At 44.3% G+C, this 24,991-nt stretch overlaps 1 protein-coding gene across 1 annotated transcript; it reads right to left on the bottom strand.

Moving 5' to 3' along the window:
• Positions 1 to 12,326: 12,326 nt before the first annotated feature.
• LOC144123331 (uncharacterized) lies at positions 12,327 to 24,687 on the bottom strand. Its single transcript, XM_077656183.1, has 5 exons — positions 24,493 to 24,687; positions 21,896 to 22,047; positions 20,742 to 20,809; positions 14,143 to 14,229; positions 12,327 to 12,524 (listed from the first exon to the last, which is right to left on the bottom strand). The coding sequence occupies exons 1-5, from the start codon at positions 24,598 to 24,600 to the stop codon at positions 12,394 to 12,396; spliced, it is 546 nt and encodes a 181-aa protein (XP_077512309.1). The 5' UTR covers positions 24,601 to 24,687; the 3' UTR covers positions 12,327 to 12,393.
• Between the last annotated feature and the right edge of the window lie 304 nt (positions 24,688 to 24,991).

Raw genomic sequence — 24,991 nt, 5'->3', positions numbered from 1 at the left:
TACAGGCATGTGCGACCTTCTGCTCAGCAGCTGAGCGCTATAGCGACTGACGCAATGCAGCGGCTACCCCTTTATTGTATCTGTCGTTTCTTACAATGTTGCGATCTGTACTCGGCTTTGGTTTCTGCTATCACTTTGTAATTTTTTCGCTCCCTTATAAGCAGATGTTTTAACTTCAAAATATTCTTGTTTAACCCCTTCTGTCGCAAAAAGAGTAGTATATCAGGCGTTGTTCTAGGTAGTACGTGCTGAGTGATATTTCGCCTGCAACGAGAACCTAAAACGATGTCAGTAGGTGATGGCAGCAGGTTTTTAGCATTCAGATGCCTCTGGCCGAGCTTTCATGGCAAGCATGCCACCTTCATTCAGTGGACAGTCATTCACAATGTGTCTGTATCAAACGGCAATCACTGCACTTAAATTTACCGAGGCTTCAGATGTTATTCGGTAAGTGTTGTAGGCGTAGTGTACAAAATTGAAGAAAAGCAATTTTTTTTTCAGGTTACGCTATGTCGCCGCTGTTACAAAGGGTGCCGGAGTTGGAAGCGCGTAATGCTGAATGCAACTGCTGTAAATACTGGTGTGAGTATTGCTGTAATCAGGAATGACAGGAATGAGTTTAATTTAATGCTATATGCTCCTTTCTTTGTGGTGTCAGTATCCTCCTAGTGACATATGGTCACATTGTTATGACGACCAACCGGTAGGTAGGCGGAAAAAGCTGCGAAAGTAAGCTGTCTACTAAAGCGAAGTTGTGCCCCCAATAAAATGAAAGCTTTGCAACCACTGAGACCAGACTCACCCTGGATTTTGACCGCGTTTCATTTAAAAATCATTCGGGACTTCCAAGATGTCATAAGTACATTGTTGCTGAGAGTTCCGAACGTTTTGGAGGAATGACTGCGCAGCAAAACGACATTTTACTGACAATCTAGTCCAGCGGTGGTCAGACTGCGCCTCCTCGTTGATCCAAGTGCAGCTGGCGACATTCTGGCACCTGTGCACCCCCTCTTTCCATATCTGCCTCTAAAGACAATTTCTCTCATCTTGTAGAAGCAAGGAGCACTCAGGCGGCTGATGCCATTTGCCGCCATCTTTCGGAGAATCCGCGAAGCGATGTGTCTTGCAAGAAGTAAAAAAATATTTTCACGCCTGACTTTATATTGCAGCTCTTCACTAAAAACATATTTCATGGCGTTTGCGTATGCTTGTCTGGACAGCCCTGCTCTTGTGTCATCAAAAAACACAAGTGTAGGCTAACCAGCTCCGTGCGCAAAACAAAAAAAAATTAATGAAGCTACGTGCCTGCGGTTAACAAAGCAAGAAGCAGTGAAAAAAAAACTTGACTCATCACATGGTATAAGCTGGACTTAGATCTACAGTAAAATCATGATTGTAGCCTGCCTGCTGTTATACTATGAAGGGCAATCTCTAAGAATGTTTCTGAAAATGAATGGAGTACTGTCGAGTGGATTAACGAACGAAGGAACGAAAAATCGGCCTGCAGTCCTGGAGAACTATGAGCATGTTATAAGTTTGCTGTTTAAAATGAAAGCAAAATAATATTGATTGCTCTTTCAATATATTTTCATCATTTCAATGCAGCTAGCTCAACCACTGTATTTTGCTATTAATGAGCCGATATGCCTCTATCATTCAACATCAATAAGTTTTCAGCTATATGTAGGCACAAGCTACGTATATGTCGACTTGTAGAACAAAAATTGGCAAGCCCAAATAAGCTGTAGACGCAAACTACAGGCAGCCCGACTTCAGCGATCATGTGGCTGAAATTACTACCATACCTACATTGGTCCCTTGGTACCTTACACATTACCGGTGGACATGCTGACATAAAGGAATGTACGTTCCAGAGAACAAAAATTTTCGGCAAAATTGAAATCACTTGTCTGACGCAGTGCCGCAGTCCGTCCATCACTGGCCGAAGCTGTGCTCAAGAAAACGGCTTACCTGCATCCTACTATGCCGGCACCATACGTCCACGGCACGACCACTGCTATGCTCGAGGAGGCACGACCACTGCTATGCTCGAGGAGGCGGCATGCTGTTTCCACATTTGCCCTCTATACATAGGAGGATAATGAGCGAAGTAACCTGCCAGTGTTACGCTAGGGCCGGCTCAACTTGCAGAAGCAACGTTGGCCGCACGTGGAGTATATACGACGCTCCAAATAAAACTGACAAGGTAGCGCTGTGGGCTATCCATACTGGGCTCATCTCCCACTATGCGCAACCGATGTTGTCCCCACTCAGGCTACCTACCCTTCACAAACAACGACCGGCACCTTGGAGCCCCTTTTGTCTCATGTAATCATGCACAAAGTGTTTTATCGAAGGTTGCTCATGTGGTTACTCACTGAAGTCACGGCGCAGTGAAAGCAGGACAGCCTGTCAGTAACGCCGGAGTTCCGCAAGGTCCTGCACATACCCAGTAATTCTGGACAAAAGTTTTCTTGAACGAGAAGCAATTTATGGGCTTGGTCCTGTGTATTCTTCGTCTAGTCCCCGTTTGTTCGCGCTGTTTTTTTTGCATTATGTATCACCAACTCGCCCGCTTATCTATCCTGTTGCAATTTTTTCATATAATACAAGATTTTACTATAACAATAAACATTTCTTCAGATCACCTGACGGCAGTCTCGAATTTTTTTTTGTTCTAATAACTTTTTTGCTATCGACAAAAGTGTTCCCAATTGGTTTTATATGTGAGTCTTAACGGTTCGATGTGACCGATGGAGGCAATTTCAAAGAAAAATTTTGCTGCATATCAGAAGAGTGGACCATTGCCAAATCACTCTAAAGGTATCTTACAATTTTCTAATTTTCAAAATTTTTGTACGAAGTTGCCAGACATGAATATATTCAAGGACTGAAAGGAAACGCATAAAAGAGTCGTAGCATTGGAGTTGCAGGCAGAGTTGCCCCTTGTTATTCACAGCACGAACTGTGCCGTTTCACGTGTATTGCAGGTTTCAGTAAGCCCGCCCAGGCAGCTTTTGAAATGACTTCGTTGGTTTCTCCCCGTCGGGGCTACTTGTTGGATTTTCAACTATGCATGTGACGACCGCTGCTTCCTTCGCGCAATATTTCTTTTCTGCTTCATATTCCCGTGGAACCTCAGTGACACCAGTAAAAAACAAAAACAAAATCGACTGCTGTAATAACAAATTTTAATCGCGCAATGAGCAAAATGAATTTTGCTATGCAGCACTTTCCTGGACTTGGTGTGAGAGAGCAGTAACATACAGCTGCACGCTCCATAACTTCTACAGCGCCCACATGCTGCTGTGGTAGTGGGTACATTTACTGCTTTGTTCAGCTCGATGACGCATTCTAGGTAGCACCGGAGAATTAGTCAAATTTTCATGAGCTTTTGTGTTTTGTGAGTGCAGTTGGTCTAAAAATATTCTAGCTATCCACAGTTGGGCAGTTGTGTTTTCTATGCTGACAAGGAAGGCTCACGACATTCACTGTCACTCGTGTGTACGAAAAACGGGTTCCTGGGTTTTTGCATACGCAGTGCAAGAGGCTGGAACCACATTGAGTCCAGCCGCCGCGGTGGCTGAGTGGTTATGGCACTCGGCTGCCGGCCCGAAAGACGCGGGTTCAATCCCGGCCGCGGCGGTCGAATTTCGATGGAGGCGAAATTCTAGAGGCCCGTGTACTGTGCGTTGTCAGTGCACGTTAAAGAGCCCCAGGTGGTCAAAATTTCCGGAGCCCTTCACTACGGCGTCTCTTATAGCCTGAGTTGCTTTGGGACGTTAAACCCCTATAAACCAAAGCATGTTGAGTCCAGCGGTAGATAAAGATTCTACCATTCTGAAAAAGTGTTTCTGTGGCAATAACATTTGTATCTAATCACCATTTTCTGGTGTTTTTTTATACTACTGGTGTTAAATACGCTTCTTCCTTTTCATGTCAGGCGTCTTGCGCCAGCAGCTTCTCTACCGGCACCTGATTTGCATCTCTTTTCTTTGTAGGCCGTGTCACAAAAGGTTTTCCGTGACGAGTAATACTGCGTGCACGGAATACCGTCGTCCCAACGCTCAGCTATCCTTCTGTATCAAAGCTGCTTGGCATCGCACCAGTTAGACCCCTGCGTTTTTCTGCCTTGAAGCGCGTAACATTCAGACGGGAACAGTTCATACTATGTGATTAGTCCGCGTGGAGAAGTAATGCCATATAAAGGAAGCGTTACAATTAGGAACCATCTCAGCGTAGTAAGCTTTCTGCTGAGCGAATATTTGCACTTGTTCGAGATACAAGCACTGTGGTACTGTACAAAGACCCAGTGCGACTTCCTCATTAAACGAACCAGTCTACCAGGAAAGCCATCAGGTAGGCTATCAATGGGCAATGCAAGGTCAAACTCAACAATTCACTGATTTATAATTTGTGGAGAAAAAATGGCATTTAAATACTTATAGCATGCAACTTTGCGTTATGCCGTAGTCACATCAACAGCCGATCTGATTGAAAGTTTACCAGGCCCGCATCATTTACACCCGCCTTAAAACAAGTGCACGTATTCTTGCTTTTGCTATTTTAGGTGTATTGATCGTGTTGCTGAAAAGGTAGACTGCCAACGTAAATGAAATACAGCAAATTTCGAAGGTCTCAAAGCGCTGGAAATTTTTCAGTTTGCGGGCATAAAAAGTAATTTCACTACAGCTATTTTTAAAGCACGCACTGTGCTATGACGGGACTCCAATTTATATACGCAAAGCTAATTTAATTTCGTTCTCTCATGGTTGCGAAGCAGCTGCAGGAATATTATTCGACACGACCGCAATGGTCGATTTTACGCCTGTATTAATTTATTAAACTTTTTAAAGGAAATCCTATAATTTCGAAATTAGATGTAGGGACATTGCGCAGTTGTGCGCAGATTACACGCAGCAGTAAAGGGTGTTGTCCACAATCCACTGGAGGAAGCGATTTTCATTATGTGGGCACAACTTGCATCACCGGAGCACACTGCTGTAGTCCCGGGGCATTTCTATAGCAGAAGGCGCACTTCAATAACAAAGGCATATGCCGCACAGTGATGGCACCAATTAGGCGCTATCTAGTACTGCTGTACTAGTGAACCACATATCTGCATGCTCTGACCCCCCGTATACGTGTGAAGTCCAAAAGAAAAGGTGTTTTGATGTGTTTTGTGGCCTCTTACGACCGCGCCTTTCATGCAACGACAAATGAAGGCTGCACAAGTGCTTACAGCGCGTCTCGCTATAAAACCTTCATGCCATAAGTTTCACTTCACAGCTGTCAGTTCTGATCTTACTGGGTGGCGAAAAAAACAGAATGTGACCGTATTATTACCGCTACTTCTAACTTAAAAATTTTTACATAATAAAACTGGTCATTAGTTAATCACAAACACGCAGAAATTATTTTCATTGCAATAGTAATAGAACCACATGGAGGTTCAGTTTCACATACGCAACATGGTCTTGCAGGCCCTTTAGGGTAAAAAGATAAGTTACACTTTTGGGCTCCTTGCTGAATTCTGGCCTTTCCGCACTCAAAACGGTCGAGGTCACCATCCTTGTCGATATCGAAGAACGGCACGGCGTACTCGAAGTTCTCGAGAACCTGCAGAATAAAACCCGATTGGTAGCCATGCCTGCCAACTAAAACTATTTTCCTGTTGTAATTAAGGTTAAGTTTTTATTAAGCTTAATGTAAGCAGCACAGGCTAGGAGGGACACCGCAGTGGAGGGCTTGGCGGAATTTTGATCACCTGGGGTTCTTCAAAGTGCGCTTACATTATATAGTACATGGGCCTCTAACATTTCGCCTCAATCGAAATGTTACCTCCGAAGCCGGGATGGAACCTGCGTCTTTCGGGTCAGCAGCCGAGGACCATAGCCACTGAGCCACCGCGGCGGCTGAGGTAATTTCGTTAGGCGTAAAAGACAATGAGTAGTATGGATTGCCACCTATCTCACTCCGCCATCATGCTTAAAATACAACTACGGCCATGAATTCCTTGCGAAAGCTTCCGATTGGGAAAAAATGCCTGAAAAGAGAACAAAACTCAGCCTGGAGATATATCCGGAAGCAGACGTCATCTGAAGGAACCACACAAAAAAGACGAATGGTCACACGGTGCACACTTACCACGAAACAGAGGCGTGGCTTACTTGTGACCAGTTTCATGCCGTGCACCTTCATTGAATTTCTTGTTTTTCGTCTGGTTCCTTCATTAATTCGTATACCAACTAGATGTCAAGATTTCTCGAATAAGAAAACGATACCCTTCTGCAAAGGTTAGGGAAAAGAACACTCTTGGCACCTCTGTTACGCCTCTCCTCCAGAGAGCAACATTTTTGTGCTCGCTGCTATTTTGATTTCGGTGATTAACATTACATAATTTCAATTTGAAGTTGTGTTATTTATTACTTTTGTCAGTTGTTTATTATTAATTTATAGTGTTGACAGTTCATTTCGTATACACCCTGATTATCACTGTTATTGATGAAGTTTACTTTTCTTTGATGTTAACGTTTCTGCTGTGTGCATTTTGTTCCTTATGCTTTGTGTTGTGTGTTCCAGCTCTGTTATGTTTTGCAGAATGGGGTCAGTCATAGTGGCATTTCGTCCTTTGCGTAGAGACAGCCGGCAGCATATCAGGGAACAGCCTTCCTATAATGTCCACTTAAATAAAGAATGATGAGTTCATGCTTATAATCACAGGGCAGGGCTGAGCACTCTTTATGACTTCGACGAGCCTCTTAGCATGAAGAAACAAAGGTACATCTCGCTTTTGATGAGTACGTTCCGTCAATAGTGAAGTCCTGGCTTACGTCCCTCAAAAAAGAGAAGTACAAGTTCTACTTCACCGATACCGGAGGCGGTTTGTACCAATTTCAGGTGCGACAACGCTGAATAAGTTTCATGGTTAGTAATAGCACGTCATTCACCTATACTTCGTATGTAAAGTCAAGTACGAAAATATAAGGAATGCAGATTGGCAGAAAACAATTTTTTCTTGCACTGTCTCGCTGTGCAATTCGTTGGCTATTGCTGCGGCGATGGTTGGTAGCTATGTACTCATTTAGTATGCTTCTTCCTAGTAAGCCTGCTTTGTCTGACTGAGCTGAAAAACTGAAAAAAAAATTGACCCGTGTCCCGTATACTTCTGTTCACGGCTGTATTTTCGCGTGCGTTCAAATCTGCCGCATTGTTGTGTCCTACCAACATGCCACTCCATTCCTCGAAGTTCAGACCGCTTCAGAACTGCCAGTTCTTATTTGTTCAACCCACCTGCATTTCGGCCAGTGACCTAATAAGCAATTTCCGCTACCTTGGAAACGAAGACAATCGCACATGAGGGCACTGCTTAGGCACTCTAGCTGCTCATCGAGCAGAAATTTTAAAACGATGTGTTGGCTTCAGATCCCCAGGTGTTTGAAATTATTCCGGAACTCTCTATTGCGGCATCTCTCTCTCTCTCTCTCTGTCCTATGTTACTAACTACTTGCTATCTTCACAATGGAGTGCATATCGCAACCACGCAAAACGACGAGGGACAAAGAGAAGAAAGCACAGTACAATACGCGCTCTTTGTCCCTCGTCGTTTTGTGCGGTTCCAATATGCAATCCAGTATTAACCACCAACTAGCTCGACTTTGCCTGTTACATGCTCTCTTCAGTCAAGGCGCGGTTGAGCTCTCCACCGAAAAGTGAGACAAAACTGCACCTTTCATTTCCCAATAACCAATCATTTTTTAGCAAGAATTACCAAAGCAGTGAGCCCACATCTAGGTTGTAATTGGTGCTCGTTTTCTACAAAACGAATCCAGGAGTAAAAGCTGATTTCCTTGTTAATTTTTTCAACACTGAAGAAAAGCAAAATAGATATACTTTCGTGAAGTTACACTTATAGTTATTAAAAGTCATCTCCGTCAAGCGCAAGTACATTTTTCACATAAGTGTACAGTGACACAACACTGTCATTTCTGTTTCTGCATGCCCAATGATGGTCTTGAACATTAATGGCGTCAAAAACATGTCTTGTAAGAATCAAGAATCCATTATGCTACAATTGGAAGAGACTGTACATGTGTCAAAAACACAACCAAGGTGCCAGCTTATTACAGTCATGAAATAAATGTTTTCAAGCGAAATACCTCATACAACGTGACAATGCCGAGATTGCGAGTGCGTGCAGTGGCACACAGGAAAGCATGTACGGCTCAGCGGGCTTCCGGAATATATAGTTATGAGTTACTGTTCTATTCTCGACACGTGCAGTGTTCATGTGCTGAACACGCGCCGCCTATTTTCACTTTTGTCCTATTTCCAACCTCACAGCCGCCGCTATAGTCCACAACCGGCACTAAAGTTGATACATCAGCCCTCAGCAAAAGACCTGCGCGCCTCCTGGCGTGTGCTAGCCACCTGTTCTGACTGCAGGCGCGGTTGGCGGAGCTACAGTTACTTCTTTAAGTAGGAAAAAAATACATATCACGTTAAAGCAGAGAAAAATCCCCGTTTTCTCGATATATTTTAAAAGTGACTTTTGCCCTTGGCAGAAAATAAGCTTTTATTTTCTTAATAGACACCTCTTACCAAATTGCACTACGCTTTGACCGTTCGTTCCTTCACATTCTGGCGAAACTCACATGAAGTTAACGAATTTTATATTAAAACACTTTCCAACTGATTGTTTGTTTACTGCCAGTCAAGGTTTTACCAGCTTTGCACCGAAAGCAGTGATGGCGTCAAGAGATAAACAATTTAGAGCGTTTGTAAAAAACATTCATTACTTCTTGTCATGTAAGTACCACGTACCGAGGGACAACTCTTGCTGATCTCCCTGTTTATTTTGTTCCCTTCGCACCTCCCCCTGTAAGGAGAACCAAGTCGAAGCCATGTTTTCTGACATCAACTGTTTCTTCCGCTCTCACTTTACATTTCTTCTTGTTGCAGCTGGAAAACGTGTAATGCCTACGAGTATTTCCAAAGAACCAGGGCAGGTGAAATAGGATTTAGAGGGAGATAGCTTAATATAGAAGTTACAATGTAATTTTGCGAGAGAACAGAGATATAAATAAGAGAGTGCGCCTAGCACAGCTTGCCTAAATCTTTCTCAGCAGTCGAAAAGTTTAGTAGCGAAAGCTACATTGGCCACGAACTCGCAGTTTCGCGGTGCTCGCAGTCCCACCGTGGTCGCACCGCACCACGTGACCAACCGCGTGACGAACCACGTGACCAGCCACGGCGCCACCTCCTCGCAGTCAAGATTAACCTAGGCTAGCGAAGCTGTGCCTTAGCTTTCGCTACGCATATCCTGGCATAGCCGAACTAAACCAGTGACAATTTTTTTCCTGAGCTGGAAGCGATGATGTTCTGCAACCGGAATGAACTTGCCGGGCTTTGCTGAAGAGTAAAGAGGCAAGTACCAAAATAAGGATGCTGAAAGGCCGTGTAAATGTTGTAGCTAAGGCATGTACAAGAGAAGACTGTTTCATTGTTAGCTTTCTTGAGCTAGCCCGCTGCCTCAGAAGAGCTGTCTATAGCGTCTGTGTCGGTCTTTGCGGAGAATGCGGTTTCAAACCACCCGGAACAACGCCAAGTTGTCCAATAATGTCGGTTGACAAACGGCGAGTAAAACATTAGAAGCCTTTATTATGGAGAAAACTGGGAACGTGTATGCGAGCGCGCTATGTACCGCTTTCGAGAAAAAACATTGATAAGGTTTCTACTATATATAAAGTTTATTATGTCGCCTTATTGTGCACATAAGGACGAAACCTTCTGAATAAAAATAGCATTGTTCATACTGGGTGCACTTTCTTAGCTCCTACTTTTTCCTGTCTTTCATGCCGTTCTGGTTTCCGGTTCAAATTATTTTAGGATAGACTAGTGAAAAAACCGCGAGCGTGTGTTGAAGGTAGCATGCTTCAAACTTTCTAAACAGCTGGATGGTTTTTCTTACTTTCAAGTGATATTTACGCAAACGGAAGATTAACTCGTTCTCACAGAGTCAAGAAGCGAACGAATACTGAGTAGTTCACTGCTGCGCAAACCTCATCAGCATAATATGCTCAAGACTTACTGAGATGGCATAAGCCGGCTTTGTTTTGTGGCTACCTATGGCGATTATGCTTCTTTGGTGAGCCAAATGAGCCAATCGACTATAGCACCAAACTTTTGGCGTTGTTTTTTTTTTTTGCGAGAAGACCCCTTCTAAAATTGAACCTCACCAGTGCACATCATGTCATTGAGAAGCGACGACTGTGTATTCTAGGATTGAAAGTAGTTAGTGAACCTAATACTATTACCAGTAGATGCTCCTAGTTTACTGTTCTAGTAAACGTGTACTGATTACTTTAATTTTACCCCACCATTCACGGTGATATCAACATTTCCGCTATGAGTCCCTGTACACTTCAGAAATGAACTAATATGGACGTCGGCAGCTGGATGCTTTTAGTCCAGTGTTAATCAGAAGGCGCGTAACAGTGAACTTACCTTGAAAGCATCCGGGGTATAGTGCTTTAGCTGGTGCTTCGCTTTAGAGCACGCAAGAGGGAGAGCTACCAGTAAGCTACGGACGCTAGCTAGCATTGCTGCAAAAAAACTGCACCATTCTAGCACTGAAAAAGCAGCCTACTGAGGTGTGCGGATTTTGGGAGCTTGTCGGGCTATACGCGATATGCGGATGATATGTCCTTACGCCTGTTGCTACATGGAACACCTGGTCTGTTCATTCGTTTGACGTTTGACCTTTCCGCTTCTTTTTATGCCTGGCTCGTGCATACCTGTAGAGAAAATAATCACGGCGCTAATTACGCATCAGATAGGTTAGGTTTTTTCTTTTGTTTAGCTGTCATGGAGCCTGATTCATAAAGCAGAGCATCAGTTTTATTTCTGAATTATGATACTCTCGTTCCCTGTGTAACTAATATTGTTATTAATAGCTGTTTAGTTCTTATTGGCCATCTCTGATATTACCACAACTGCGCTCATGCCCTCGTAGTAATTTCATCCAGATTGCGTCGAGTGTCTGGGACGTTGTGGCATGCTATGGTTTCTGGCCCGTGAGTACCTAGAATGACTGACTTTGTCGCTGTCGTGGGTGTTTTCTAATCAGAGATTCAGTAAATTCACCGCACGTGTTTGAGTACTTTAAAGTCCCGCTCAAACGTCACGTTTGCTGCCACTTAGAAGTAAACTGCCAGCAGCAGTGAAGCACAGCATTCCTGAGCATCTAGATCCCTGATAATTTCCTATTCTATAGCGCTGCCTGTCTCTTGTCAGTATCGTTGAGCGGATAACTAAAACTTAATGTTTTCTATTCTAATTGATAGCAAATCACGGAATACAATGAGATGCTGCACAGACACGTTTTTATCTATTGACTAGCACTCTTGCGCGTGGTCAAATTCCACTTGAAGAACAGTTGCCGCGCTTCTACTGACTAGGTAATAACGACCGCAAAAAAGTAAGGTGGGTGCCAAGCTTTGGACGTTTTGCGCCAAGCGGGTTTTGGCGGCACTCTAAAAAAATTAACGAATTTGTCTGATTGCGGCCGTGACGAGCAGCACTGTTTTTTACATGGCCTCGGCGCGACAATAGCGCACAGCGAAAACCGGCGTCGCCGTATAGTTTTGCTGCCTAAAATTGAGTATTACAAAGCAGTCACCAAGCATGCAGAGGAGAATGAGGCAGACAAATTGGGAAGGAAGAGTAGGGCAAGAGAGTGTCGTCATGAGGAACTATTCCAATGGTGTAAAGGTAACCTGGGCCTTGCTCGCATTATCGCTTATCAGGTGGCACCGCCTCGATGCTGTCACCATCCCCGTGAGATTGTTATTACACTCGAATTAACGCTGGGCATACAATGCTAGACATACAGCGTCAAGATACGCTGTGCAGGAGTTTACAGTGTAAAACATTGTAAACATAAAGAAGCGGATGGATTTTGCGCGAGGGTAGCGAGTTTCTATTCTCCAAAAGTTGAGGTTAGTGTGCTTTTCTAGAGCCGTTACACACTGACTTGCATATTTCTGCTGGTAGACGAGGCAGCACCCTCGCCCTACATTTTTCTATCTATAGTCGGCCACAGAGACCGCGGGACATCTCATCGTAGAACAACAGCCATGAACACTTAGCGAGCGGAATCTACAACTGGACAGCTACTAACGATGCTACTGACTACTCTAGTCAGTACGCAACCGTTCACTCATTCTTTTGTACTGCTTTGCCACTTCTCGGGGATGTCCGACCATGAATGTTGTAGTAGGCGAAGCGGCTGAATAAATCACAGTTTTCAACGCACATGAACGACTGCAATCAAGATTTATTTTATCATTCACTTGACTATGCCATCAGAGACGCTTCCACTTTTTTCATATTCTAATGAACAAGCTCTCCGCAGGAGTCTTTGTCGTAAGTCGGCGTTCCCTCACTGCAGTTTTCTTGGAACTGGTCGACGCAGGTTTGAGGGACGTCGTCTTTTACGGCACTTGACACCCACAATACGCATGCTGCGGAAGCAGTAGTGGGAAATTGATTCGCAATATACAACAAGAACAAGCGAGTGGCACGAATAGAAAGATGTAGTAGACAGTGAAAGCAACACAGCGGCTTTCAATTCGTGCAGAGAATATGGTAAAAAAAATATGAGTATTTCTAGCAGACTGATGGGTTTCGTGGTGGGACCACCCCAAGGTTTTTCTCGTAACTGATAGCATTGCCGGTAAGACATAACAGCAGCAGCCTTAAGGATCTACAACCATCTCGCGCAGACGATTTAATATAAAACGGTAAGGTATTCACCATAGTTTATAATGCTGTTTTCTGACAAAATACTTGTTTCTGTACATAGCTCCGTGCGACTGTAAGAATGATTTGTGGCCCTATCACTTGTTTTACTCGCTATGGGAAAACAGTTCCTGTCTCTTTCTCGTATCATGTAAACAAGCAGGGGAGAGAGCCGATGGGATGCGGGCTCCTCTGCAGATAGATCATATACACTGTCACAATAGCTCAACACATCCTCCAGAAGTAACACCACAATTTTTTAACGCACAAATACAACACACGTAATATACTTACGATAACTGAAATACGTCACTACAGCATTTGGACAGCCGACGTTACGAATCGCCTTCTGAGACACCAAATCCAACAAAGCACGATAGTTCGTGGTTGATTTTGCGTCAGCGCTCAACGTCTGCACTCCAAGCTCTTCTGTCCTAAAATCTTTCAGCTGCATATTGCCACCACGACACAAGTTGACATTAAATTTTGTTTCCGCGAGTAGCGGGCTGTTCTGGGCCAGTAACACGCAGAGACCTTGCGCAGCCCTTCGGACATTTTCTGGTGCGTTGTATAGATTTCTGCAGCGTCGAGCTGTCTAGCTGCTCGCTGTTGTGTCTCAGTTTGGCTGGCCTGTCGCTCTTTCATCATCTCGGCCTCAGCAGCTCGCCTTTCTTCAATTTGTCACGCGCGTCGACCTTCCGCATTGCACTGCGGTGTATGTCGAGCCCACCATTAACGGGTAGCCTCATCCCGCTTGCGCCTGCGAGATACTTTTATGGAATCGAGCACACATCGCGGATAAATGGCATCTACCTTCCGACAGCGGATTTCTATCCTGTATGGACTGCACACACACATGCGCAAGCTACGGGAAACGCAGCGGCGACCCGCCTCCAGACCACACAGTTCAATGCTGGTTAAGGCCAACACCGGCAAGTAGACAAAGTTCACACTTCTCCACACTTTTTGCTATGTCATCGCTTTCGCCGCGGTTGGTTGTATTTTACTATCTATGAGCGCTCCTCGTATCTTTAAAGTCCCGTGATCCCCGAGGTCTACACGGGCACTATTCTCGCTTTTTTTTTTTTTAGGGGGGGGGGGGGGGGGGGGGGGTCTGCTCCTAGTGTTTTTTTTTTTCTATCAGGCCTCTAGACAACATTCTTCACACCGCCATAGCAACGTTGTTTCTGCTCTTTCCCCTGAACGCATCTCCTTTTCCCACGCCCCGGATGTGACCATGCCAACACACAAGCACCTGCTGGGTTTCCTTACTAATGCCGTAAAATAATGACTGTTTCATCATCCAATCATTTCGCAACATTCTGATGGAATATTCCTCACCTTCACGATCCTCCAGAGGAAACTTCATGATAATGCAGTTTTCGTAGTCAGAGTATACGTAACGGTCATTTAGAGGGTGGTCAAAATCTGTAAACAATACAACAAGTGGTGTAGATATCTTTGCGCACCAAAATGGAATTGCGTGCAAGGGCTAATGTCTTAATAGCACGCTGGGAATTAAAAGCTAAATGTAGGCTGACTGGTTCGTCTAGTACGATGTTTTATATTATATAAAATAAGCGGGAAACAGGAAATATGCACAGCATAGCATCTGTACTGTGCGCGGTTTTGTCCGCACTGGATTTAAAGCATTCGGCTCTCTATATTATAATTTCGGCACACTGCAAAAAATTGCCACTGGTGTATACATTTTAACTTTTTAACCAAGCTGAGCTTCTCTCGGCGCATTTCAAGATAATTAAATCGCACATGGGTGATTATGAGCAAATAACGAGAATACAGAATTTCTAAGTCCCAGACTGCTGCAATATTTCACTTAGATGTACTTAAGGAGCACATTGCCAAAGAAATGATACCTTTTATACTCATATTCTCTGAACATGAGAAACTTCATATGGACCCGGATCTAGTTAATCTACCAGGGCTCCTCACTTTGCAAATCACCTGGCCTCATTTTAAAATATAGCTTCAATGTACACGAACATGATGCTGCATATTTACTCCATTTTCATTCATTGGTCTGGCTCTCAAAATACTGGCCTCACATAGAATCCGTTTGGAGACTGATATTTATACTCTTGAAACACTTTCCGAGTACACGTTTGCTTTCTGAGATGCAGTTTGCAGAACATTTTTAACTGCACTTATTTGCACTTATAAGCACTTATAAATAATGGCGTCAGGAAAGGAGACACAATCTCGCCAATGCTATTCACAGCATGTTTATAGGACGTATTCCGAGGCCTGAATTGGGAACAGTTGGGGATAAGAGTTAATGGAGAATACCTAAATAATCTACGATTCGCTGATGACATTGCCTTGCTGAGTCACTCAGGACATGAACAGCAAATCATGATCAATGAGCTAGACAGACAGAGCATTACCGTGGGTCTAAAAATTAACATGCAGAAAACCAAAGTAATCTTCAACAGTCTAGCAAGGGAACATCAGTTCACAATTGGCAACGAGGTGCTGGAACTGGTAAAGGAATACTCCTTAGGGCACGTAGTGACAGCTGATCCGGATCATGAGAGGAAAATTACTTGTAGGATAAGAAAGGGGTGGAGCGCATATCGCAGGTTCTCTCAAATCATGACTAGCAGGTTACCAATATCCCTCAAGAGAAAAGTGCACAACAGCTGTCTCTTACCGGTACTGTCCTACGAGGCAGAAACGTGGAGGCTAACAAAAAGGGTTCAGCTTAAGTTAAGGACAGCACCGCAAGCCATGGAAAGGAAAATGATAGGTGTAACGTTAAGAGACCAGAAGCGGGCAGAGTGGGTGAGGGAACAAACACGGGTAAATAACATCCTAGTCGAAGTTAAGAGGAAGAAATGCGAAGGCAAGATAACCGCTGGCCCTTAAGGGTAACGGAGTGGACTCCAAGAGAAGGCAAGCGTAGCAAGGGAGTGGCGGAAAGTTAGGTGGGCGGATGAAATTAGGAAGTTTGCAGGCATAGGGTGGGCGCAGCTGTCCGAGGATAGGGTTATTTGGCGAGACATGGCAGAGGCCTTTGCCCTGCAATGGGTGTAGTCAGGCTGATGATAATGATAATGATTTCCACCTAACTGAGTTGGGCGGGTGTCTTTCTATTGTTTTTACAACGACATGAGTTTGAGCTAAGTTGCTTAGTATTCGCGTCGTAGTAGCAGTACTACTACTTGGAGTAATTGGAAGGTGGTAACCACGGGGAAAGAGAATGGGGAGGATATGGAAGATACGGAGGATTGCGCGAAAGGAGGACTGTTGCCACGAAAACGACCCGAAAGGTGGTTAGCGTTCAACGAGGAGGTTATGGAAAGCAGGGAGGATTGTTGAAACTCAGGGTGGCTGCCACTAGAGCCACCCAGGGGTTAGTCACCATAGAAACAGGGGGAGAGTTACCGTGGAAGAAGGATGGTATGGTGAGATCAGAGGAATGCGTTACCGAATGGTGGTTGCTAAAAGAACCGCCAGGTGGGTGGTTACCGCGGAAATAGGGCTGTGGCGCAGTGTACGAATGCCCAATCGGAAGGTGGTTACAGAGGAGCGATGGGGCGGTGGGTTTCCGCGAAGTGAGAAGGCTATGCGAGAGCAGGTATGGTATGGTGACAGTGGAGGAATGCGTAAGAGGATGGTAGTTTTGCAAGGAAGAGCCTGAAGAGTGGTTACCGTGAAATAAAGAATGAGAGAATTAAAAGAGCGGAGGATTTTTGCTCTCTCAGTCTGAAAGTGGTTGCTATGAAACGCGCTGCCCGAGGAGGGATCCAGCATCGGTGGCACTGCGTGCCTGCCCTGGTGGACAAGAAAGGAGTGTTTGTCGAAAAACTAGTAGGTGCAAAAACTAACAAAAGTGCTCTATAGCTGTAAATATGTGCATGTCTGTCTTAAATTCTGTACCTTAGCGTATCGTGAAAAATTAATAAGAGCTGTCGTTAAATTTCGAGTTACACAGGGATAGCCATCCTGCACGGTTCTTTTGGTGCTTTATCATAAGAACATCCTGATAAAAAAATCTGTTCCTCCGTCCGTCTGAAGGCCGAGTTGGCAGGTGACAGTAATGTTCAACACTCTAGCAAGAGAACAGCAGTTTGCACTTGGTAGCGAGGTGCTGGAAGTGGTAAGGAAATATGTCTAGTTAGGGCAGGTAGCAGACGCTGATATGGATCATGAGAGGGAAATAACTAGAATAATAAGAATGGGATGGAGTGCATACGACAGGTTCTCTCAGATCATGAACGGCAGTTTACAAATATCCCTCAAGAGAAGAGTATAGAACAACTGTATCGTACCGGCATTCACCTATGCAGAAAGTGGAGGTTAAGGGTTCAGCTTAAGTTAAGGACAACGCAGGGAGCTATGGAACGAAAAATTTTAAGTGTTACGTTAAGAGACCGGAAGCGGGCAGAGCGGCTGAGGATACAAACGCGGTTAATGACATCCTAGTCGAAATCAAGACGAAGAAATGGGCTTGGGCAGGGCATGTAATGCGAAGGCAAGATAACAAATGGTCCTTAAGGAGAACGGAGTGAATTCCAAGAGAAGAAAAACGTACTAGCGGCAGGTAGAAAGTTAGGTGCGCCTATGTAAGAAGTTTTAGGGGATAAGGTTGTCGCTGCTAGCAAATAACAGGGTTAATTGGAGAGACATGGGAAAGGCGTTTGCCATGCAGTGGCTGAAGTGAGGCTGGTGATGACAATGATGATGATATTCGAACGAGAGAAATCCCTCTCCGCCAAAAATGAAACTCACCTGCTCCACTGTCAGGGGAGAGGAGGGCGGGAGAATGTGAGAGAGCGAAAACGAACAGAAAGTGACAAGAGAACAGTGGAATGTGTGAGAGCTGAGAGGAGGTACGATGTGTCACACTCTCATTTCTGGACTTAACTGGGAGAGTGGAACGGGGGTTGGGATCTCACACGGTGATTGACGGACTGAGTCACGCCACCCGATTGCATGGTCTGAAGCCATCAGCGGCATCCGCTGCTCCATATGGGGGGGGTGACAAAAGGGGAACGCTAATGATAATATATAGTTTGCGGCACAATCGCACTGATCATCTATGATTATTTTTTTAACATGATAGCATTAACGAACTCATGACCAAGAAAAGCCGGTGTCGGCGTTGTTGATTTGTGTCATTGTTGTCGTTGGCGTTGTAACACAAGAATCTCCAAATAAAAAATGTCAAGATACGGGGAATCAAATCCAAGCCTTTCGGATTGCGAGGTGAGCACGCGCAGAAAACGCTACGAAGGCATTTTTTTTCAACATGGCTCGGCTACTGATCCGGAGTACATGGGTTCGAACCCGACCGCGGCGGCCGCGTTTCGATGGATGCGAAACGCTAAAGCGCCCATGTGCTGTGCGATGTCAGTGAGCTTTAAAGATTCCCAGGTGGTCGAAATCATTCCGGAGCCCTCCACTACGGCACCTCTTTCTTCCTTTCTTCTCTTAGTCCCTCTTTTATTCCTATTCTTACGGTGCGGTTCAGGTGTCCGCCGATATGTGAGACAGATACTGCGCTATTTCCTTTCCCCAAAAACCAATTTCCATTTTAAGTTCATTTATTACAATGATACGATGTTTCATGTGCATGAACTATCTACAAACAATAAGAAGGCTCGTTGATTCGAATTGAATATAAAGTAGACCTGTTGAATGCGTCTTTGACTTCGTGAAATATGTTTGGTTTGGTTTGGTTTGATTTTATTTATAGGGTTTAACGTCCAACAGCAACTCTGGCTATGAGGGACGCAGTAGGAAGTGCTCCGCAAATTTTGACCCTCTGGGGTTCTTTAAAGTGCACTGACATCGCAGAGTACACAGACCTCTATAATTCCACCTCCATCGAAATTCGACCGCCCAGGCAGGGGTCGTACTGATGCGTACTTATGTAATTATGAGTGAGCAAATTTTGAAACGGGTCTCGATAACAATGGCGTTGTGATATATAAAGAGTTTCAATTCACTGCCATGAGCTGTGGCATTGCAGCACCACCTGTGTTGTAGAGATGAAAGTAAATGCGAATAGCTTGCGCCACCGTGGCTTGCGCTGGGGTACGATAGCTGGTGTTATGACCGTATTCAGTTTGAGCTTCGGTTTATGGAGTTCTACGTTCCAAAGCGACTCAGCCTATGTAAGACTCTATAGTGGAAGGTTTCGGTAAGTTCGGCGACCTGGGTTTCCTTAACGTGCGCTGACAGCGCACAGGGGTTGTGGATTTCAATTTGCAGTACTGGCAGACGAAACCATTGAAGACGTCAACTGGTCCGAACGCGGAGTCCGGTGATAACACGACGGTTTAGACCATGCGGGCGGCAGTGGGGCGCAACCCTTCGCTGCCTCTTCGGGCTTCAGAAGGACAGGCAGCGGTGACCGGACCTGCGCGTGTTATATTTTGTGCGGCCGTCAACAAGTGCGACGTGATGGAACCCGCACCCTCTGATGTACGCGTCTGTGTGCTGTTGTCGTTAACGAATGCGACGCCAACGGAGACGCAGACCTCCGTTACGGCCTCTCTGTCTTTTCTAATTGACTGCAAACTTCCTCTTCACCCCCACGGCGTGGTTGAGGCGTCCAGCAATACTTGAGACAGTTACTGTGCCTTTCTTTCCTCTAAATATGACAATCACAATAGAGACGCACAACGGGCAATTCAGGGACCAGCGTCACTCCAGCCCGTTCGTGATCTCTTCGGGCGGTGGATGGGGTGTTTTGAGAAGCCTCTTGTAGAGACTCCGAGCGATCTTCCCAACGGGCAAGGCATCGCAAAGAACGAGCGATGGCCTTCCGTGGACTCCCTGGCAGCGCTGCAACACGCTGTCGTTTTCCGCTCTTAAAGGCGAAGCTTAAGCGTCCTCCAAGTTGTTTGTTCAATTTATGTGAAAAATATCGACATCGTAAATACTCAGTTTGCTCAAAAATTGCTACATGCTTTCTCTTTGTAGCTACAATAACGTTAACTGAAGCAGCAGCTGTGGATGATGCTTTTCTATATTTAATCTATCATTTTCAAGACATTTAAAATATTGCCACGCGCCTGACCGGTGCCAACTCCGCGCAGAGCTGCAAGGGCGATGAAGCAGACTGAGTCACATGAGGGGTGCGAGGGCTGGGCGGTGGTGGTAGTGGTTTTATTAAAAATAATAGTAAAAAGGAAGGAAAAGATTTTTGCTAGCCCCGGCATCTGCCATCGATACTGAAGCACCTGAGCTGGGGCAGCGGAAATAAAGGACAGCAGGCAGAATGGAGAAATGAAATGAAAGAGGTGAGGGGACAGGAGTAGAGGACAGGGGGAGAAGTAATATGTACAAACTATTTACACAATAAGTAATGTGTCCAGGTTGTGCGCGTGGGCAAGATTTTCGGAATTAAGCTCCTCAGCACTATGGTCTCCCTCTGCGTCCGCGGCTGCCTCCTTCTGGTTCATGACAACTGGTGGGTGTGCGGCGTATTAGAGCGTGCCAATATTTTGTATATATCCTTCAGAACCAAGTAACAGTATCATTAGACTGTGACGTTTCTGACACTTGCCAGTATTTTATCTATAAATTGCCAATAAAGTGGACACCTCACTTGTTAAAAAAGTGAGTTGGCGAAAGATAAGTATAGCGGTAAAGCAAGATATTTTCAATTTGTTGCCAAACAACAAAAAGATCTTTGCCGTCAACAATCACTGCATTCAAAAATTAGACACATCATTCCTTGGCCCTCTATTCTTGCTGTCTGGTTCTTGGTATTACTACTGACCTTTTTATTGCTGTTCTGCTATAGCTATTTCTTAAATCTCTTGCATGTTTATCGTCAGCAGTTTGAAGCGTTCTCTGAAAGAGAGCTCATTTACTGCACTCTTGTTTCTCGGCGGATTGTGGCCGTGTTTTCGCCTCAATAATCTAGCGATACGAACGATTTCCAGCTAGTCCATATTCATATTTACCGTTGTCGATAACGACTACATTGCGGTCAGGTGTGTGTCCAGGCCGCAAAAAGTAAGTGTAGTTTCGCCTGAAATAATAACAAAAGCCTACAGTCAGAAAACGTGAGACAGAGTCAAGATTGGAGTTTTCAATAGACGACCTTTTATGTTACCTATTGCGCCTTTATCAGGGTGAACTACGTTTCGGAATCTCTTGGCTCGAACGCCACTCGGGGCTAGAGAATGTTACTCAGATTTTTTTTTTTGTGCTGGCTGCCATACGGACATCAAATTTCTGTATGCTCGGTTTCAATTTATCCTCAGTTTCCAGGCAAAAGTAACTTGAGTTTGCCAAGAATGAGAGCAAAAACCATTTCATGCCTAAACTCAGCAGAAGGGTGCTTCTCACTCTTTATTTCGAAGCAATTTTTGGCTGCGCCCAATGCGCTTTTTTTTGTTATTGCATCTACCAGTACATTCTTCAGTTCTATTCCTAGCCTTTTTCACATGGGCAATTGAACTGAGGTTCAACAAGAATGGTAAAACTTAATCCGCCTCCTCTAAACACTCTTCGTTTGTGTTCATTTCATACAGCACATAAAAATGTTTATGTATTTGTTTCTGTTCCAATAGTCACAAAATATGAAGACAGGTTGAATTAAGTGTAATGTCAGTTAGACTAATACGCTTAGAGCTGTTTATTTTATTTCTCTGCTGTTCTCAAAAATGACATTTCCATAACACTGCCAAAATGGCAAACTCTTTATTTAATCGAAAACTGAACTGCATTCCTAACCTTATTACGGGACCATTTGATTCCGGTTGCGAAACTAGGCCGAAACATAAGCATTCATCGCGGTGGCGTCTTGCAACGAAACACGCGTGTGTTAACCATAATTCAAAATAAATCCACAGGTCTGACTTGCGTGAAAGATTTCTCGCTTGCTCGATGTACACCTCCACTCCCCCACGAAAAAAAAGAAACCGCAAAAACAATAGTTTCTGATGGCGTAGCGTTGGCTTAAGTTTGGCTTACTGGCAATTTTGCTTCACGGTAGTTTCGTTCACAAGATGCGTCTAGATTACAAGGCCGCACAAACATTATTTAAGAAATATGTAATCGGGCTCTTTCGAATCATGAAAATACACCTGAAAAACTTCAGTTAAAAACATACACGTTCTGCCCATTCGGACCCTTGAGAGAAAGAACGTAAGTAGCGCTTTTGGGCTCCCTTTCGAATTCCGTCCGCACAGCATTAAGGCAGTCCAGGTCTCCATCGTTGTCGATGTCGTAGAGAGCAACGGCATATTCAAAGTTCTCTAGGCTCTGCAACAAAAGGCACACCAGTTTATATATCTGCCTGCACAGGACTCCTTATTAACTTCCTTATATGCTTCTTAACTATAAATCACGTGCGTTACGCAAATAATTTACCACACTTCGCTAGTTCTTATATGCAATAGCAGTCACTGCTTTTTCGATCGCCTTTCATTAGAAAAGTACAAGAATCATCTAAATAAATGATAAAAGAAGAACTCAAGTGTATTTTCGCAGACGAAAATTTAGAAAAAAAATTCGCTGATCTTTTTTAGTTTATCAGCGACAAACCTTCCCCTTCGCCTTCTTTACCTTCGCCTTCGTGTTTCGAGGTTTGCTATTTAAATTGGAATAGGAGGTAATACTTATTAGCGTATTTATTTCAGTCTTGCTTCTGACTTTGCGGAAGAAAAGTAGATTAGGTTATTACTCAAAAATTTTCTATCAGTGACCTTTTCCATCCTTCGAAACTTTCGAGCACCTCAGAGAGGATAGCTGGACGGCTTGTTAAACAAAACCGAGATGCTGCTTCTACTAACTTTCGCTGCAGAGCTAGAATTCAATGGCATTATTTGCAGTTATAGATAAGTTCTTCGAGCATGGTACATTCAGCATCAGGTGTTCATGTGTGCTCTGCAAATCATACGGTCCATGATAAATGGCGACATCATGTTTCTCTCAATGATTACGTTTTCATATCAAATTAAATCAAAGCAAATCAAATCAGCTTACTCGGTCATGAAACACAGTAGATGCCCACGGGATGAGGCAAAAGGAAATCTAAAAGGATACTTCCTGACGAGGCCTCAGCCAGTGTTAGACATCAGTGGCAGAAGGATGAACAGATTCATTTTCCCCAAAAAGCAAATGAAGTAACAAAATAGAAAAACAAAGTCATATTCCATCAATTTATGTTTCGACATAGTTAGATATTAAGACACATGGCATTATAAACACAGAAAATAAAGCATTAACACTACAATTCGCGACACGAAAGAAAAGATAATGGAGCTGGGGCAAACACTACATGTCATAAGCATTTAGTATATAATGAAGGAGTGAAAATAGCAACTTCATTTAACTTTAATTGAAAAAGTGTTTTACTGGTTGAAGCATCATAAAGTACTGAAAGGTAGGCAATACATAATGTAGGAATTTGGTTATCTATATTTTGGGTGCTGTAGTTAGTCCGAGCGCGAGTGGAGATAGAAGTGAGACGTAGATTGTAGTCTATATTTCTGTTCACATATGTTTGTCTGAAAAATGCAATGTCTTGCCTAATTACTTGAAAAATGCGTACAGCAACAGAATATTTATGACGCAGTGGGAATGGAGTAACATGAAAGGCTTGAAATAAGCGATCTTCCATAGAAGGGTCTGGGGAACATACGCGCTAAGCTCTTTTTCTAAACCAAATAATCTTGCTGCTTCATACTTATTGCATGTACCCGAGACTGACTTACAGTATACCAGCTTAGAATGGATTAGAGAAAAATACAACTGCCTATTAGTCTGCATGTGCAACAGATGCCTGATGCGATTGAGCATTCCAAAACCACCGTGGGGTGGTTTGCGTACAGGACCTCTAACAGTAACATTATGCGGTTAATTGATAACTTCGCAGATCGGTCTTCTTAGTATAGGATGGGACCACTGGGTAGCTTTATGCCAGCCGTTCAGCCCGGCAAAGAGTCGTAAAAGGGGTCGAAAGAGTTAGGCACAATCCGCAGGCAATTGCATGCCCGCCGTCGATGGCTTGCCACAACTGTTCACGAGTGGAAACGTCGCTGCGGCTTTGTCGTTCTGCTGCTCACAGGTTCTAAGGTCTGGGCTGCGCGGTAAAAGTCGGTCTCGCATCTCTTGTTTCAAGGGAAGCGAGATACAAAAGCGCCCATGGGCTGGAGGACCTGAAGTTCATTTTCTCCCTGTATTATAATATATTTGGGCTTAACTGCGCACTCCCAATATTTATGAAAACGTTGGCAGTCCTTTGCACGCTATCGTAATGATTTCAGCCATGTAATTTGCATCCTCTGAAGAGATTCACATAAAGTACAGCCTTATGTGCCATCCTCCGTGCTACATTCCTCACAGCGTCGCTTCCTGCGTAACAGAACTTCCTGCCACTAAACTTGTGCAGCGGGTGTACTGAAACTTATAGTTTGTTGCTTTCTAGCGAATTATCGAATGAACAGAACGACAATATGTGGAGCCCTAGCAATAAAAGGATAGATGACAAGAATAAGCTATTGCCGATTCGTGTGCGTAAGATCGTCATCAAGCGGGGCGTTTACTTGCGGCTCGGCTTATCTTAGTTACCTGTACATTTAGGGAGTCACTTGTACAGGACATCCTTACGATAAAAACATACACGATTCACAATCCTAAGATTTTGGTGTAATCAGCCGTACACTAAAACGCGCTTGCCACAAACCAAGGATAGAGTACACTTACCTTAAAAGCATCGACCGTATCATGGCGCTTTTCTTTGCAAGAGGCGGACGAGAAAGCTAGGAGCAAAAAACATGCAGATACCAGCATAGTTGAAAACAAGCGCGCCATCCTACCGCTAGACAAGCAACCTATTCTAATGTCACACCGCTCGGCCTTATAACAGGGCAATATCGTACAAGCGCCGCCCACACCAGCATGCAGACTCACTGAACGCTTGACGTTCTCAGCCGTTTCACTTTCGCTAGTTGTGTCAGTTAAGTCTATTCGGCTCATGGCGCATGACAGTGTATTTCCTTGACAGCAGAAAGTTTGGCAAGCTAAACAAAATTAGAAATAAAATTTGCCCTCATACCTCTCATTCGTGTCTGCTTTCATGCAATGATGCTGATGCACCTCCTCTTGCATTACGGTCTGTCTCTGTAGAAGAGAGCACTAAAAAGAAAGGATGGGGCTACATGCGGCCCAGGTCAATCATATGTGCAGCGCTGTGCGATGCGCT

Source organism: Amblyomma americanum, chromosome 3, assembly GCF_052857255.1.
Source record: "Amblyomma americanum isolate KBUSLIRL-KWMA chromosome 3, ASM5285725v1, whole genome shotgun sequence".
NCBI lineage: Eukaryota > Metazoa > Arthropoda > Arachnida > Ixodida > Ixodidae > Amblyomma > Amblyomma americanum.
The sequence above is the reverse complement of the archived record's forward strand: the minus strand, read 5'-3'. Positions and strand labels throughout refer to the sequence as shown.